The 19312-nt window shown below is 35.1% G+C and overlaps 1 protein-coding gene across 5 annotated transcripts in view; it reads right to left on the minus strand.

Annotated features, from left to right (window-relative positions):
- FGF14 (fibroblast growth factor 14) overlaps positions 1-19312 on the minus strand; it is a 413988-nt gene that overhangs the window by 92761 nt on the left and 301915 nt on the right. For 3 of the 5 annotated variants that reach the window (XM_027674693.1, XM_027674698.1, XM_027674695.1), the window contains 2 exons: positions 11225-11335; positions 2634-2737 (listed from right to left, as the gene is read on the minus strand). In XM_027674693.1, the coding sequence (XP_027530494.1) occupies positions 2634-2737; positions 11225-11335 (215 nt within the window). The remainder of the gene's footprint in view (positions 1-2633; positions 2738-11224; positions 11336-19312) is intronic. The other 2 variants (XM_027674696.1, XM_027674697.1) reach the window with 1 other exon arrangement.

Below are 19312 nucleotides of genomic sequence, written 5' to 3' on the forward strand. Positions count from 1 at the left end.
GGGGGGAGGAGACAGTCAAACTGACACAACCAACCACTGAGAAAAGAAAAAAAATTAAAAAAGCCAAAAGACAATGTAATTCTGCTTTTGGTGATTTGTATGTAAAGCCGGTCTGTAACTGTACCTTTGTTTTCTTCTTACTGAACACTTCATATCAGAGAAAGCAGGTTCACACATAATACCTTTCCTGTCAGTGCTGTTGCTTAATTAGTCAACAGGATGTGAACCTTATGATAAAAATAATTGAGTTGGGGCCTTCAGTCTCTGAAGAAAGGCATCAACATGTAGTATATTCTCACAAGATATGGGTTTTGTACACTGTGAAAGGAAAAAGGGACACTGAGGTATTCTGTGGAAAAGGACTATACAGAACTTCGGTCTCAGACTACAAATGCTGCTTAGTCTACAGTGCAGGCTTCCATTTTTCAAATCCTTATAATAAATTAGTAATAAATATAAATATGTACAAATTTTAACTATCATTCCCATTATGCAGCACTTTTTTTCAGTTATGATGGTCATCATACAAAACTTCAAAAACTTTTTTCTTCCATCCTCCCCTAAACAATCAAGGGAAAAATATGTGACATATAATATAGAACTTCAGCATTTAGGTGCAACAGATACACAAACGTGAAAACGAGTCAAAAATCCACAAACAGAACAGTAAGAGAAAGTGATTTGTTAAAAATACTTTTCTACAAATGACAGTATTTAATTCTGCACACATTATTTCTTCATTTTGATCCTCAGTAGGAGACAGACTTCTCTCATGCTTTGTTGTCTTATTTTCAAATTCATTAGTCTTTATGCTGAAAGCAGGCAATTGCTGAGACAAAAGTGTATTACCAATGTTTTCAATACATTAATATGAAGCAATCAAACCTGTATTACAGTACTGATGTTTTGAAACCACTACCTTTAAATTTGTATTAGATCAAATTATTACTTTTCTGCTTGACAAAAGGTTAAGTTGAAAATCATTTTGTAGACATATCAAAACTAAAGTCTTCCACTGTGTTTTCTAATGTGTCAAATCTCTTTGCCATTTAATGGACCAGTCATCTTTCATTCTCTGCACAAGAGTGAGCAGTACATTATAAAAACACTCATTTCCTTGCCTCACTTTACTTCATTTAACTTGAACTATTTCCAGAATACATAAATACAATGGCTGTGAGAATTTGTTTATGTAGGGTTCCATCTGCAGAATTATCCATCAGTAAACTGTACACCTTCTGAAATTTGTATTTCTTTCTGCAGGACTGAGTGCTCACTTCAGAAACAATACTGGGCAAGAATGTACTCTTCACTGTGCCAACACATTCAAAAAATACTCTTCATGCCATGATACAGAAATGAACTCCCCACACGAAGTGATGGAACTGGAAAGTCAGTAATTCATTTTTTCTAATAACTCTAGGGGGTTTTTTTCTAGTTTTCTTCCTTCTGACAGCAAATATTGCATGTTTTCCTGCAATAGAAATTTTATTTTGAAGAGAAGCGAAAAAATGTTGTAGATCATACTGCTGGAGTTTCCAGCAGACGTTGTATAAGGAGGAATTTTCTCTCTGTCTTGACATTGACATTCAAGATTAGTTCCATTTTTTTCTTCCTAATTAGCTTTTCCAAGAAAATTGCATATTTGAGACAAACAGAATACTTTCCCTCAGGGCATCAGAAACTTAATCTTTCCAATTTCCTTTCAACGGACATTGACAACAAAGCACTATATTGTAACTCAGTGGGGAATTAAGAACTATGTGACGTAAAAAATGGAAAAAGCACTATGTAAATAAATTCCACATAGATGTCAATAAAAATATAGTAATGAAAAATCCTTTAAGCCACCTTGTTAATACCTGACAGAACTGCCTGTTCACATTAAAGTCTGTTTGCCTTTCAAAGGAGGTTAAGACACTAAATTTATACAAAACTGAGGAATTTTATGTTCACAACAACACACTGAGTGATTAGCATTAAATCATTTGAAATATCATCAACAATATCATAAACAACATGAGATCTTTCCAATCACTTTATCCAGCAGTCTTCTTTGTGACTTGAAAGATTTTTTTTCAACTTTAATCATTCCACAAAGATATAGTCCCTCACAGAACTCTTTATTTTCTTTATATCTGACATAAAAAAGTGATAATGCTAAGACACAATTACAAGATTATGGTGATAAACTGTAAGGCTGTTTACAACCTTTTAGATGGAAGTTGCACTTGTAAATCTTATCAATAAAAGTAACTGTTGGAGTAGCTTTTAGATTCTGATCAAGAAGTCACTTAAAAAATAATTACAGGTCTTTATTTAAAGATTTTTGAGAAATGAATTGAAAATTTAAGCTTTGTGGCATATGGCACACTACCAGTACAGCCTACCAGCAAAAGAGATTTATGGTATACCTTTTTTGGACTGTTAACATGCAGACTTTCATACATAGTACGCAGTAATTTCTACTTAATCCAATTTATAGATAATGCTGTGTACATATAGGGTGTGTGTACCATACGTATATATATATATATAAGACATTACAGAACTTCTTAAAAGTGAATGTCTCATTCCTGTGTAGCTTTCAACTTCAGTTATGCCTCTTAAACAGAGTTCAGCAAGGTACTTACTGATGTGTAGAGGAAACCTTCTCCATTTAGGGCTATATACAACCCAGTCTTTACACCCTGGATAGCAACAACTCGAAGTCCGACTGGTATAAGGTTGAATAAAGCTGTGAAGAAAAAACATAACCAGATATTAATATGCTATGACTAACACAATATCCTAATAAATATCACTAGTAAAAAGAAAGGAAACTATATAATAAACTGTATAATTTTTTTTCTGATTTTAAAATTAGACTAATTCAGAAAAACCAGCTTCTTGTAAAGTTCATCCTCAAAATTAAAGCCTATCTATCTACCAATACGTTCTGCAATAGTTTAGTATCTGGCACAAGTGCTAACTAGTAAATACAAAGCACAGCATACTGGGTTGTAATCATTTATGCAGCACTGCAAACATGAACATCTGAGACAACCTGAACAGAGTCAAAGAGCCCAACAGTTCCTTCACCAACGTAGACTGACCATAAGAGTAACACTTGTCTTATACCCTGTAGAAAACATCTCCAATTCTGGCAAGTAACACAGAAGGTAATGGCAGAGGCTTAAAAGTTCATAAAAGCACTGAAATATGTACTTGACTCTAAATGTGCATAAATGTTATTGAGCTAAATACAGACCATGCTCAAAAACTTGGGGCTCTGTGTGTATGTGTGGAGTAATTAGAAAATAATTAGAAAACTACCTAATAGCAAATACCATAGTAATGGTATATACCTCTAAAGTAACAAAACCAGCCACAACTTTGATCACTGTCTGAAAAAGACCAGTGTGAGGAGTGGAAGTTTACCAGCCTCACCACAGAAAAATACACAGAAAACCAGGAAAAGTTATATAAATAGGAGACATGAACCATTCTTCTTCTAACAATTATGCCAGCACACACCTATGCTACGTTTACTGACTCATACTAGAAAATCAGATGCAAAGCACACATCAGTCTTGGAAGAAAAGCTCTAGATGAGACAGAGTTCATGCTAAATATTTTTCCATTGTGGATGAGTCAAGGACTCACAAGTCCTTGGATGAAAACCAAAAGCACAACCTTTGTATTCAACATATGCAGTGAGGACTATGGTTCTACCAAGTCAGGTCTCAGGAACACAGTAACGCGTACAGTGAGTTCCTCAAAATTTAGGAAGGTCATCCATAAGTGTGACCAGAAAGTGTACTGTATGAGGCTATCTGTAATCAGAATGCCAGAGTTAAAGCCAAAATCAAGAGAATAAGTGTCATGTACTTGCAGTGGATAAGTACATTTCTCAAGGTGTGAAAACTCCTGTTTGGTCAAAGGACACAAATCCACAGTTTGTTTATGAGGAAGATGATCAAATCTTTACAACTGAGAAAAAGCATAGGTTGACTACTAGAACTTAAAGATAGAAGTGGATAAAAAAAAAGATACTTTTCCTTCAACGTTGTTATGCAGAAAAGGGTGTAACATTAGATCTTTTTACGAACACATGAAGCCAGTATAAAGCTAGGAATTGTAGCAGAGTACTTCCTAAAGATGTAGAAAGAAAAATATATTCAAAAGAGCTCTAGAAGAACAGACAACAATTTTTTGGGGCGCTTGCAAAGAAGAATAGAAGAGATGACAAGAATTAGCACAAATAAATAGCATTTTAATTTCTGTAATTTCCAAAAGTCTCCATTATGCTAGGATCTTAGTGGGCTGTTCACTAGAAAAATACTGGATACAGACAAGGTTCCCTCTCTATATTAGGATAAACAGTGAAATATGGCACTCATTGATAAGATATCCTAAGAGTATATAGGCTAAACACTGCATGGCTTGAGAGCTTTCAAATGTTCAATATAATCTGAAAGTCAAAAATTAAAGTCATTACCCTGAAAAGAAACAGTTCAAAGACAGCAAAATCACTGTTGTGGATGGTGGATGGGGAGTCTGTCAGAGCAAAACTAAGTTTCAGATAGCAGTTCAGTTTGGGTTTTTTTCCTAGAAGAAAAGAAATTGCAGGGGAGGAGGAAACCTGCATATTAACACCGTGCTAGAGGGGGGCAGCAACAATTGAAAGGGCACCAGAAAGAAAAAACAAACAATATTTGCATAAAGAAAAGAAATGAACACAAAAGACAAGTCAGCCATGAAAACTGCTATGGAAAAATAATTCCAAATCATAGAGGTTCAGTCAAAAAAATTCTGGAACATAGATATTATTTGCTGCATTGCCAATAAAAATAAAGCAGCAGAGCTAGAAGAAAACCCCAGCCATCACTAAAGAAGAATTAGAGGCTTGTAACGTGGCAGTGTTTTATGTAACCTATAAAATTACTAGAGCAGTTGCTAGTGAATTAAGAAAGCATTGAAGAGGGCATGTAATGTATCTTTTACTGCCACTAGATTTTAATTGGAGACTGTCAGAGCTCCTGTAATTAGCCTAAGACCACAAAATTTTAGAGTATGATCTGAAATGTTGCAATTCTGCACATACAGAAAATTCAGTAAATTTCACAAAATCTTTCAGACTTGGTTGAAACTAGGTAGGCCAGTCTACATTCAGTCTTCAATTGACAAATGTTCAGCAATATATTTCATACTGGGGTCAGCAAAACATGTATCAGGAAGGTACAGTATGTGCTTTTGAGGTGCTTTGAAGGTGGCCAAAGGAAAGTCAATTTCCTCCAGAACATGACTGTGCAATACTCTTTAATGAACAAGACTTTTGTGCTTATTACACATTTCAAACCTTCCTAGGATTCACCTGTGCTATCCCCCACTCTAATAAGAACCTGCTTTGAGAGAAGCAGAAAGCCTTCCAGAGTCTGCTGGCATTTCAGTTCTGCACAGCCAAAGCTATGCTCTTACCCAAGGGAGCTGTGAAAAAGAACCATTTCCTCAGCTTTCTTCTGTCTTTAAGACATTGATCCAAAACCAAAAATAACTGGAAATTGAGGCTCCTGAACATCTTTATGTACCTAAACCCAGTTCAGTGAGTCCATAGATGAGTTGAGAGAGGGGGGCACCCTCTTTCAGCCTAGGAAATATAACTCTACCTGATGCTCAGTGCTCCTATGCTGCACACTTAAGCAGAAAGCCTGGCGAAACCAAATGTAAATAAGACATGGGAACATTAAGGAAAACAAAGGAACCGATTGGCAAAAATGGTTTGAGTAAAACCCTTTCTTCTTGTCAGCACTGAGTCTGTGCACTCCCTTAGCTTTGATTTGTATTCCATCTAAACCGTGACCATAAAGCACACAGTTTCTCCTCCTTCTTCTAAGCCTACAAGCCTAAGCCTATTCCCATCACACACAAGATCAGAAAATGGGGGTGGGGGCCAGTTAGTAGGAACAACCAGCATGAAAATGGTTATTTGTTCAGGTGTCATGGAGGAGACTTGCAGGAACTCCAAATCTGAGTTGGATTCTAATCCTCACAAAGCTTTAGTCAAAGTTTAAGTCCACTTCTATTTTTTTTATAAGCAATCCCTCCTTTCTTGAGCAAAACACAAAACCATCACATAACTTTTTCCTTATTTTATGCAATATTGTCATAGTCTATTAATTTGAAATCTGAAATGCCTAAAATCAGATATTTCCATTTACTTATGAAAGTCTATTTAGGTACAACTGACTTGTAGCTACAAGAAAATTGCTATTGCAGATCACTGTTTTTCTCAAGAAGCTTGCTAAAAAACGATTGCTTAAGGTTTATAAATTTGCTGTCTCTTCTGAATGTGCTGTGCTCTTGTGTCAGTTAACAAAACTTTCCACAGCACCAAATCTTCAATCAGATCAAGGCAACTATTTCTTTAATTTATTTTCATCTGCAGGTCCATAGGCAAAAATGGCGACTCCATCAGAACATCTCTTAGATTGGCAATGAGTGCAAAGAGGTTGGTAGTTAGAGGTCTGTCCATCCATTTCTTATGGAGCAAACTCATTCTACCTACCTGACTTTACACAAGACATAATTAAAACATAACTGAACATGGCCTTCACTGACTCTGTTAGATTAAGATTATCCCAAAGGGATAATATTACCTAACTCCCAGAGGTAGTGTAGGTAGATGAATAAATGCCTGTATAATTCTTGGAAGACAAACTTCAGTAAAAAGCAGTGTGAAAATCAGGCTGCAGGTATTTCAGTGCAGTAATCCAAATTTAACGTTCATTAATCCAAATTTAACAGCGCTGCAGGTGTTGTTTTTTAATCTTCATGTGCTTTATTTCTGTCTAATTATCTCCTTTACATTGAAAGGGTGCTGTAAAGATTACTTTATTAGTATCTTCAAACCAAAATGTGATAGGGGTAGGTACTTTAGAAAGACATTAAAAAGTTAATAGTTCCATATTCAATTTGGAAGATATAAATAAAATATTAGGAACATGCATGAAAAGATGCAAATAAAAGAGTTTTAAATGGTTGCAGGATTTTCTTGAACAGCAACTCTACCAGATACCAAGCACCACAAAGGAGGTAAAGCACGCTGCAGAATAATAAAGGAAGAGATGTACACAGCAAAGCCAAATCAAAGTTGCTTGGTTAATGTTAACTTTGTCATTTATCAGTTTATGAAATAAGGCTAATTACCAATGAGTAATGCCTTTTCATTACAGCACGTTATAAACATGTTCTGAACATGACTGTAATTCATAAGGGGTGCAAACAGCAACATTCAAGTGTTACAATCAGGTCTATCTCCTATAAAGGAAAGTATCACCATTTATGTTGAATTTTTTCAGTGGTTGTTGGCTGAGATACACTCTCTAGGTGAATCAAAAGAAGCCATAGATCTAAAAGATTTAGGGTTTTGATCTCAGAGATTAAAGAATCAGAATTGTCTGTTTCTCAAATTTATTAGTCTTCTTACAGAACCTACCCTTCATTCATAAGACAAAACTTTGAAGATAGACCAAAACCTAAAAATGAGCTGGTTTAGGTGGGGAGGACAGGAGGAGAATGTAATGCTTGTTACCACAAGCACATATGGAAATCTCTTCTATACTTTATGATTTCTGTGTAGTAGCTTGTAGCTTACCTAATTAATAATGATAAGGCCCATGGACAACACTGAAGCAAATTGCATTTGCATCTGTAAAATCCAGGAAAATTAGAACTAGAGAGGTACAGCTACACTGAGTAGGACCTCAGTAATCAAGCCTACAGCTTTAACCACAGTCACTCCTGCCTTTGCTACAAGCATGCTCCAAAAGCAAACCATAAACTGTAAGGCATTAGAGAAACAAAAAAGAGAAAACCAGCTAAAAGAATAAAAGCAATGTATTAAAGCCTCTTTTCACATATGGTTGAGAGTGGGGCAAAAAAACCCACAGACTGAACACACAAGATTGCTTAAGCTAAGAGCCTTGATCTGGTGATGTGATCTAAGAAAACTCAGCACCATTAACCAATAGGTGCATTAATTCACACTTTCACAAAACATGATTAACTTGGAAAAGTTATACATAGAAATTACAACACTGAACTGAAACCTATCAATCTGTTTAGATTGAGTTCTAATATCATGGCCATCAACATGAACAGACAAAAGTACCTCCAGGGATGATATTACAAGTAGTCACATCTTTCTTCCTTTTTCATGGAAGGATTTGTGTGCAGCAATGTACTAAAAATCTTGCCATCTCTCTCTCTGCAGACTCTAGCCTTTACTCAGACTTAAGGCAAGCTAGGACAATGGCTTGCACTAGAGCAGCTGATCAAATCCACTGGTACAACTCATTTTGACTTCAAATAGAAGCAAAATGTCATTCAAGAGACAACTGAGAAGCTTTAATGACATCTTAATCTTGGTTTGCGCTACCTCTCTGTAACACTGCGACTCCAATAGTGTGTAACTTATTGTTTACTGACATACACATAAAATGAGTACGAAATTATATAGGCACTTGAGGGAATTTTAACTTCAAGCACTCCTCTAACTGCTTGACACAGAATACATTGCAACAGCACAAAAAGCAGCAGCATGACTAAGCTTCAAACAGTTTCCTTGCTGATGACAAAAAAGAAAATACATCTTTTTCTACCTCTCACGCCTTGCTTCTCTGACACCCATTTACTCGGATGGCCAGTGCACTCTCTTCAGTGACTAGTGCAGAAGACAGGTGGAAGGCTGGCAGAGATGCACACCCTTTGGCAGTCTGTATTTTCTTTTTTTATGAACACAATCAAATGGAAGTCATCTTCACTATCAAGATAAGCATATCTGTCCTACTGACAGCTAATATATGTCCATCCCTTCACCCACTGGGCACATTAAATAGGCAGTCTGTAAACACCATGATCAGAAGTAGGATTTTCTCCTTGGGACACTGCCAGAAGTTATTTACTTGTAAGCCTCAGACAGAAATTATCATGCTAAGGAGCTCAGAAAATAAAATATCAAAATACTAGGAATTCTATCCATGAGAAAATTGTTGTTTTAAAGTAAAAGAGAGAAGGAAAACCAAAATATGCTGCAATAAACAAAAGCAATAGGAAAAAAAGTTCAACAGGAAATGGGAGGAAATAGAGTGGAAAGGGAAAAAATGAGGAGAAATACTGACAGCACAAAAGAAACAGACATATATTTATATCTTTTTATATTAATGAATAGACCAACTAGATCAATCTTTTCAGCTCTTAATATAGTATTGATACATCTATACCAGCAAAATTTCAGGCGGACATTATAGGCCCTCCTGGCAAACACATCAATTTTGCATTCTGTTCTAAACTGTCTTTACTAAAAAATGTTGTAAAATTGGACTAGTGAATAAAAAAATAGAGAATCACACCAGTTAAAGACAGAAAAAAATACTCTTATGGAAAAAAATTAGCTTAAAAATAATTTTGAAGTAAAACACAATGTTATCTAACAATATTTATCCAAAATACACAATATTGCTATCTGGTATTTGGTTGAGTTTGGAGAAGTTCTATATTTCCTAATATTTATAATATTAATTATAATATTATAATGATACATATATAATAATTATAATATTATAAGTCATTCTGCATTTTGGGAAAAGAAGAATAAAAGAGATGGATAGACAGATGGAAAACCAGAAAGGCAGGGAAGAATGGAGAGAAAGGTAAACTAAATAGAAAGAAAAAAAAAAAAAGATTTGTGAAGCTGACAACAGCAAAAAGAGAAAAGTAGTATGATCTAGTTTTGCAAAGAATCCAAATTCATAGAGTTCTAAGATTTTAAAAAACTCTCAGAAAAAACAATAAAACTTTACAAAATTATTGTAGTCATACACACCTTCTTGCTGAAGCAGAAAATAAGAGAGATGGGTAGAGAGAGACACACACTCTCACTCTAAGATATATTTCTCAGACCTCATCTAGGGAAAGCTTCTATAAAAGGCAATAACAGTCTTGTCTGTATAAGGTCTTAGTATCTAGTCCAGTACAGAAGTGGGAATGAGAGATGGACACAGTGAGGGAAGAAAATAAACAAGGAATGGGGTGGGGAGGGAGGATGTGGGGAGGAACAAAAACACTTGGAAAGCAGGCAGAGAAATACACATCAAAATAGATTAATCAGCTTTTCTCACTTTAAAAAAACAAAACAATAAAAGATGATCATGTTATCTGTTGATGAAAAGTGTTATAAATGACAGCCATGCATTAACAGATAAAATAAGACCTTACCAATGTAAAGCAGAAACCTCAAATCCCCTAATTTCTGTAACCTAATTCCAAGATTTTTGAGGAAACTGAAGGTTTATTTATGTATATGTATGCATAACAAGAAGATAAAGCTTTTGTATTAAAAGTACCTAAAATAGAACTCAAGGTCACACAGAAACGTTACTTAAATATGTTATTATAATTAAAATATACAAATCAAACTAAAATATACAAATCAACTGTTTTTAGAGTAAGAATAGGCTTTTTTAATTATCATTTGCAGCTGAAGTTGTCAAACATATATATCCTCATTAAATGAAAATATGTGGCCTTATCATAGGAAAAGTGTATCAAAGCAGTCAGCCACATGGCCTTTCAAGACTGCTTTTGTTTGGAATATTTTTGAAAACTGTCACTTATGCAGCCCCTACAGTGGCAGAAATTCTCTAAAGGTCCTTGGAACTCTTTCTGGTATAGGGACTGTAGGATTTTTAGCCCCAATTCAGCAAGGTACTTCAGCGTGTGTTTTAAGCAGGATTTTAATAGTTAAATGTACATTTATTTGCTTTGCTGAATTAGGGCCTATATATCCAGATTTTTCAGGGAAATTTAGTTTCCATCTCTTTTGTTTTTTGTTATTTATTGGAAGGTAAAAAAATTATGTGAAAGATATAATTTTTATTAAAAAATATCTTAATATAATTTTACCATTTTTATAAAATTACCAGAAGACAATCATTGGCCTAAATATCTCACTCGTAAGGTCCATGGGCATTTACACCTTTCTCTTCAGAGGGAACATATTTAGGCCAATGTCCTGTATGAGCCATGCTGGTGGTCATCAAGCTTCAAACAGACAGAACCCTCCTCCTTTGAACACAACACATTCAGAAACCCTTCAAATGCATTAACACGTGTCTGTGCATACACATTCGAGCGATGCGATCTGTGTGTGTGATTAAGACATTCCCCTGGGGCAGTCACTTACTAGAATTACTGCTGTCATCCTTGGTTCCATCGAGACTTCCATCGGGGTGCATTTGCAAGTAGTAGCCTTGCCTGCAATATAACCTGGTCACTATACCCTTGAGCTGGGGATCTGAAAGACAAACATATTTTGTCACTAGCCTCAAAACTTTTTCCAAGAGTTATCCCTACTTCTCTCACTGTAGGAGGAAGTTTGGTGAAGTAGCATTGCTGTCTTAAAAGTAAGTACTACAACAGGATGTGTGCTGATGGAGATGGAGAAAAATCTTGCTGGAGAGTGTTATTAGATCAGTTGTGTGTCCTGTTCTCTGCCTCCAACATTCTTCACAGGTAAAACAGAGAAAAAAGAACATCCCAAATACCCACAGTCAAAAGCTCAAACCAGATTAAGCCCTGCAAAAAATTTTAGACTTCAGCAACAAGTATAGTCCCTTACAGAAAATAACAAAACATTTGAAAAACTCTACTCGTTTCATACATGTTAGTAACTTACTGTACTGCACATAAGTTTTAAAGAAACTGGAAGGAAAAGGTCTGTTTCCTTTCCTACTGAAGTGATAGACTAATCTGGTATAATTTGTAACAGTACCATCTCAATAGTTCCCAAAATATTTTACCAATCTAGAAGCGGATTCAACCCACCTGCCCTCTTACACCCCCCAGGGAAAAACACACATGATCAGGGCAAGATATAACCTTTCTTCAAAGGAGGGAAAATCCTCAGTAAGATAAAGCCATGGGAAATTCAGGTAGCTGAACAATGAAGGTACTTTCTTTAATACTCTGCATATATGAAAAGTTCTAAGAATTGGACAGAGACTGCCAAGTCGCAAACTTTTTGATTCACAGCATGGATGTTGCCTTACCAAATTACGAATTGAGCTGTTTCAAAACTGGTTCAGGGAAAGAAGACATCACATCTTAAAAAAATCAACAGTACTACCTCTGTGTGATATTGGTATTAATATTGTTAAACATTAACTATTAGTCCCAGCTCCAGGCAGCCAGTATATAAACTTGTGAGAACATTACGATTAAAAGCATCTATGTCATATCATACTTAGTTCCACAGTAGTGACCTAAATTCATAAAGATTTTGATACAGATATGCAACAAAGTGGTGAACTTCTAAGACAGAAAGTATCTCCATGCAGCCCTGTGGCCAGAATATAAAATCCTCCTTGAATCTCTGTATAATTGCTCTCACAATTAATCAATCTGGGTTACTTACAGTATCCTATGGGGAGGTGAAAACAAACACTAGTAAACAAAACTGGTTCTAAGTTGTATGTTCTGAAGTTTTCTACAGAGGCTCGGTTCTATGAAATTATTCTGAAAATGTTTTTATTGAATATCCAAATTACAAAGTCATATTAAACAATAAACCCGTCTAAATTAAAAATACAAGATTAAACTGTAAATATAATAAAACTGTTACTATAAATAGTAACATTATAAGACTTCTGAGGCATGCAAATAAATAACATTACCTTTTGATGATTAACATGTAAGAAGCACATTACAGCTTATTTTTTTAAATTTATTGTACCTGCAGATTTTGCTTTCCATGATTTTTTAAATTAGCAAAAGTTTTCTGTCTTTATGTAGGAATACTCAGAAAGAAATATTTTTTAAAAATTTATAAACATATTAAAGTGTATTATCTTTGAATGTCTCCATCAACTTCATCAGGCAACTCAAAACTATTTTCATAATTTAAAAAGGAGACAAGAGCTATTTCATATCAACATATGCTTTCAATGTGTACTTTCAAACTGACAATTTTAAACATGCTTACTTAACATGTATTAAAAAGGACATTTTTAAAGACTAAATAAAATAATTTTTAAAATGTTACTAAAACTAGATCTTTAAATATTATTTACAGGAAAAGTATCAGCATTTTGAAAAACACTTTCTATACCTATAGAATTATGAATAAATTATTGTTTATCAACACTTTCTAGTGCAAAATTTCATAGGAAGGCAAAGCACAGTCAACTCACTGTCACCAGTTGTTTACATTTATTGCTTCAGGGGAAAAATGTCGAACTTAGAAGTGACTTTCAAAATTGTTCTTTATACTCATTCTATTAATTTTTTTTCAAATTGACAAATCTACTTTCTAACAATCCTTTGAGTATGTTTTCATCAAAAACATTATTTAAAGTTAACCCTGCTTTACCAACCATCCAAAATTATACCTGAATGAAAGTACCTTAGTGCATAGCTATCCACTTCAGCTAGCTTTTCAGCCTATGTGTGATGAGAGAGTATGAATCCTCCATTTATTTGTTCACTCAAATCCAAACATAGCAAAATAATAACTATTGTTATGTAGCAAGTGAAACTTTCTTCTTACTTTGTTGTTTGTTTTTTTTTCCTGTGGATTATCAGAATCTTTTTTGCCTAAGAACATCTTTTCTACCTTAAGGCCCCCCCTGTCCGTGGTAAGATTAAAACTTGTATTCCTGACAAGTAATTTAATCATGCATTTTTTACTAGTTCTTGATTCTAATCTTTAGTAAACATATATCACAGTGCATCAGATCACAGAATCAAAGTAAAAAACAACTAAATGTTTTAGCTCAACAGTGCTCAGAAAACTGGGGGAACCGGAAATTAGACATGGTATTTCTTTGATCTTATCCAAAATGCAACCCAGATTTAGTGATAGAGTTGTATGAAATGACACATCAATCTCTATGTGAGTCATAATAAGCAATAGTCACAAAGACTACTCCATACAGCTTCAAGGTAAATATCTCCAAGATGAAGCAGACAATCCTGTCAAGCAAGGAATTTATCTCTTCTCCTGGCAGAAAGATAAATTACTCTTTCAGGTCCTTTTTGAGGCACCTGAGCAGCAAGCAGAGAAGAGAAATCTGCTAGTCTTTGAATTTCTATGGTATTTTTTCTACCCATTGTCTCTTAATAACATTACAGGAACAGTCTTAGCATCAGATGTTTTACAAATGAGCTTCTCAAATCCTTCTTGACCACACTTTCTTTTAGTTTATCTTTTTTTTTAATAGTGTCTGCTAGACAGCAGGAGCGAACAGCAAAGCCCAGAAAAAATAGCAGAAGACTGATGCTGCCTGTCCACAAGTGTACTGGGTATGTTACCATTCTTTAACTCTAACGGCAGTGACACAGATGGACAGATCAGCATTTATTCTTATCCATTAAACCCCACACATGCCTTTATCTTCCCACACGTAAGAGTAAGAGAATGGCAAGAAAATACAACTAAATAATAAACCACAAATGAACATGATAAGGGTGATTTTATTATAGATATACTGCTACTAGTATTCTCAAAGTCCTAGCTGCCACACCGAAGTGTTTTTTGTGAACAATACTATTTCTATATAATTTTAAACACCTTGACTTCAGGGGAAAAGAAACAAAAAAACCAAACTTCACCATGGATCAACAATCAAAGTTCAACATCTCCTAATGATTTTCATTGATCTTATTTTGCACCTTGACTTCTGAAGTTGAACAGTTCAGTGTGACATGTCAGTAAAGCTCTACTGTGGAAAAAATTATTCTGACTCGTGGTTATTAGACGTTGTCACTTAAAATTCAAAGACATACTGAACGGACAAGCAACAGCTTTCTTCTACAGCAATTTGTGTGACAGCAGCCACTTGCAGCCCACTTCTATTGGTTTTTTCCTTGTCAGTGGTAATGGTAGGATGCATGATTGCAGTTAGCACACTCTGCCAGTAGCTTTTCTGATGTCTTCAACAAAGGCAGAGTTTAATTAAGATGTCTTCTCTCTCCAATAGTGGCTACAAAAATGGCTTTGGCATAAACTCAAGACAGCCTGAATGCAGCTCTTGCTCTAGAACAATTATGACACTTCATGTTTTGAATTTCGAATATTTTCTGTTCACAAAGAGAATGGTTTTAGCATCTCCTTCCCCACTCTGACACACTGCCAGGACAGTTCTTTTTAGAAATGTTATAGATTTAAAATAATCTAAGGGACAAACTCACTAAATATGAGTGTTAAGACACAGATGAATTTACTAGAAGAACGATGTTGAATATGCCCACTGTATATAAACACCATGAAAAATGAATCCCTTAGTATCTACTGGAGTTTTAATTTTTAGTTTTTACCAGAGGAGGGCTTTTTTAGTCTATCATTATTTACTCCCTCTTCTGTGTAAAGGTACTAAATAAAAGCCTGTTTGAGATGACAAGCAAATGCTTAATGGTGGGTTAGTCTCATATCAACTTACATTCTTATGGAGAATAAACTTTCCAGTCAGTTGCCAGTCTGTCAAAAAATGAGTTGCTCAGTGAGCCGAGTGAAAGCCGGTATTTAGAAGTATATTCTGCTCAGACAGCACAGCATGAAACTCATGATAACAACTGGTAGCTCCAGGTTCTTCATCTTTGACTTGTCCTTTATTCTTTCATTTCCTTCCTGCTGTTTTTACTTTTGGATATTTCAGTACTAAAAGCACCACTCACATTTGGTCCAGAAAAAAAATGAGGTTTATGGTACTCCAATAGTCGCTGTGACTTGGCTGTCATTTTTTGCTCGCTGATGGTATGGTCAGCATTTGTTAGGAATCTTCTTCCTCATCTATTAAACTTCATTTGAAATATAAAAAAACCCATTTATAGTCCGCATCAGGATTTTTAAAAAAGTCAACCCCTCAAAATTCTCCAACCCGCAGATTTCTTTTGAACTTGGGAAGTAAAATACTCACCCAAAGTTGAGTGTCTCATCCACTCCAGACATCTCATTAGTTTGTAAGGCCTGGGACATGTAAAAGGCCCCTTTTCCTGACTTCTCACACAAGAGTACCCCAACAACGGGGGGGATAAGAGGGAGAGGTGGTGTTGGACTGAGATTCTTGCCATCTTTCTTGCTGAAGTGTCTCTACTTTGTGTGGGGGGAAGCGGCAGGTCCGCTGAGCCCCTGGAGCTTGAGGAGCTTGAAATATTGGATAGTGTTAGGCCTTTCCCATGAGAACATCCCATGCTGGACACAGCAGCCTTGAGTATCAGGGAGTTGGCTGGAAAATGATAAGCAGTACAAGGACAGGATTGTTGTCTGTGTTTCAGGGTGCAGGTGTTAATTCCTGAGTGTTTTTGTAAAAATATATTTACAGTAAGTGTGTGGGAAAGTCAGGGCTGGCTACCTCAATAAAGCTCCCTGCTGCGCTTAGCTGGCAGACACCCTTGTCTCATCTCTCTCTGTGTGTGTGTTTACTTTCTCAATGGACCAAAACCTAACGATACGACAGATACCCTGCGACAACTTTGGACAATAATTAACTACCCCCCTCAGGCAGGATTAGACCTCATCCACTATACCACAGTTCAATACAATCTCAAGACCCATCACTGCACAGAAAGCTATTGTTGCTTCAGTTTAATGTCTGGATACTTTTTAAAACTTTAAACATGTCTCTGTACTGCTTAGTATTTTAGAAACATATTCCACCAGGCAATTCAGCTCCAGAAGCAGGGACCAGATCCCATGTAAATGACACTTCCTTTTTTTAAAATTCTCATTTCAATTATCTCAGTTCCTGCTGTAATGCTTTTCCCAGCTTCCAAAAGTAATTTTCTTCTCAAGCATACTATTTATGTTTAATCGCAACAGTACTCAAACAGGTACAGTCAGTACAGATGATCACATTACACTCCCTTTGCCTTGTTTTTGGCAAGTCTTGCATTGTCATTCCAACACATAAAAGTGCAGGGTCTTCTGATACGCATGTATCAGGCAAGCTTCCTGAAGCAAGTACGTAGTCAATGGGGAATTCAAAATACAGAACTTTGTACTTCATTCAAAGGTGATACAATCCTAAATAGGCATCTAAAACAATAATGTTCCTTTGTTATTAAAGTCTTCAGATGTTTCTGGACCTTTCAGCATTCAAAAGCTTTATACACTCCTAACTTCTTTATTAGACTGTCCTATAACCTGGTGTCTCAATGTTTCCAAGTTTCTGATTGTATTGTTTTTACTTTCATTCTTAATAGGGAAGGATAAAATGTAGATATTTATATCCTAAAGCTCTCTGATTTCAAAAGTAATGTTTTCAATATCTCATAGCATACATTAGAAAACTAAAATTTAATTAAAAACTTTAAAGAAAAATATTTTTAGAAGAAAGTTTTGCTTTATTCAGGGCAGAGGGGAAAAGGATATAATGTGAATTCAGAAAAGCAATAGCTTCCATTATTCCCTGTTCCCATAAGTAATAATAGTACTTGTTCTGAAACGCGGTGGCTTTCTCTTTGCTCACTTATTTTTCCGTTCTCATGATGATTACAAGGCACTCAACTTTGGTGTTTATTTTTAACTCTACTTTTTGTCCATTTATGCCTCACATCACAAGCTCATCTCCTGCAGAACCTCACTTTGAGAGCACATTTAAGAGACAGAGAGTCCTCCTACGTTCCTGCGCTGTCATTGTCATTGGCACTTCCACAGCGTTTATGAAATTTCCCGGTAAACTATGAAAGTGAGTTGGAGTTCTGCAAAATGGTTGATTTTCTTGAAAGCACAGCATCACACCCTTTCTGCTCGCATCCTTGCCTTTGTATTGCAAATGTTTTATGTTAACTGAAAAATGTGCTCCCTTCCGTTTGGGGGCAGTGATATTTTTTCTCTAGGTCTCACAGTACATTTCAAACTATATTAGATTTGTTTCTTGCTACATGGTTTTATTTGAACAAATTTGATTGTCAGTAGAATTACAGCAACTTGGCTTCTAGCTGGGATAATTTATATCTGTTCAGATTTCCAAAATAATTGGATTTAATAGACTTGTCTACAGCATAATCATTAATAGTCTCCTTTAATGGGCATATTATTTTTTAAGGGTATTTGTTGGAAAGGGAAGAAGTTTAGGTTGTTCAGAATAAACATTGTTTCAAAGTCACAATTTTACAGGGTTATGGTAGTTCAATTTTAGTAAATTCATTTAACTGTCTGCATATCTCTTTCTACTGGACTATGCTGTACACTCTAATCGTTCTCATCTTGAAACACAGGGATTTCTTGGGAGATTTCTGCCTAAATACTGCCTTCCACTGTTGACCCATGTTTCTTCTTATATGCTAAAATTCAATGATTCAGTTTTTCAATATCTAAAATAGCTTATGTTGTACACAGAAATATTGAGAAGCAACTGGTGTCTACTCCCAAGTTTACTTAGATAGCACTGGTTACAGTTTAATATATTTGACTATCATCTAACAAGCATCATCTTCCACTGATGAAAACAAAATCCATTTTTGCACCTATATTCTCTTTCTCAGTTTACTCAAAATGCAAAAAATTCTATTGTTTAAATTCCATGCTAGAGAAGTCTTGTTATTACAATTTTTATTTGTTCTTTTTACTTTTCATGAGCCTAAAAAATACCCTTTCTTACTGAACTTTATTGACTTGGACAAAATAATTTTCTAGTATTTTGTTTAGGACCCCTTCCTATACCAGAAAATCTTAGTTCTATGTGGTGTATTCTTGATTCCGAATTCTGACAGCAAAATATTAACATTATACAAAAATTGCTTAATGCTTACCTTAAAAAAAAAAAAGCATCGAACAATAGATTCCAAAATTAAGTAATTTCTGTGTCTTCATTTTTGCAATAATCTCTATTTTGTTAGCTTTCCATAAAAAGGCTTTGTTAAAGACCAAACATAATTTTAATCACACTCAAAAAATACCAAGGTACCACAACACGACAGACTGTATTACCATTTAACTTACATATAGATTTGAGTAATGCATTGCCCTTTGAATGAATAAATAAATGGGTTTTAAGAATGAGATTTCTCTGAAGATGTCACTGAACATTGAAAGCACAATAGGATGGGCATAGATGACCTTTGCAAATGTAACTGAATATATTTCACATAACACCCACCTTACCAAAGAATGAATTTGATACTCCCTTTCCTAGATAATTTCTATTTCTGGAACTCAATGTTTAAACATTATATTTATTTTTACAAATGTTATTATTTATCTCCTTGCATACTGTATCACAAAACAATGAAGTATCTGAAGTCAGCTTCTATTTTTTTCACTACCTGATTAGAA

Source organism: Neopelma chrysocephalum, unplaced genomic scaffold (genome assembly GCF_003984885.1).
Source record: "Neopelma chrysocephalum unplaced genomic scaffold, ASM398488v2 Primary Assembly neopelma1_25, whole genome shotgun sequence".
NCBI lineage: Eukaryota > Metazoa > Chordata > Aves > Passeriformes > Pipridae > Neopelma > Neopelma chrysocephalum.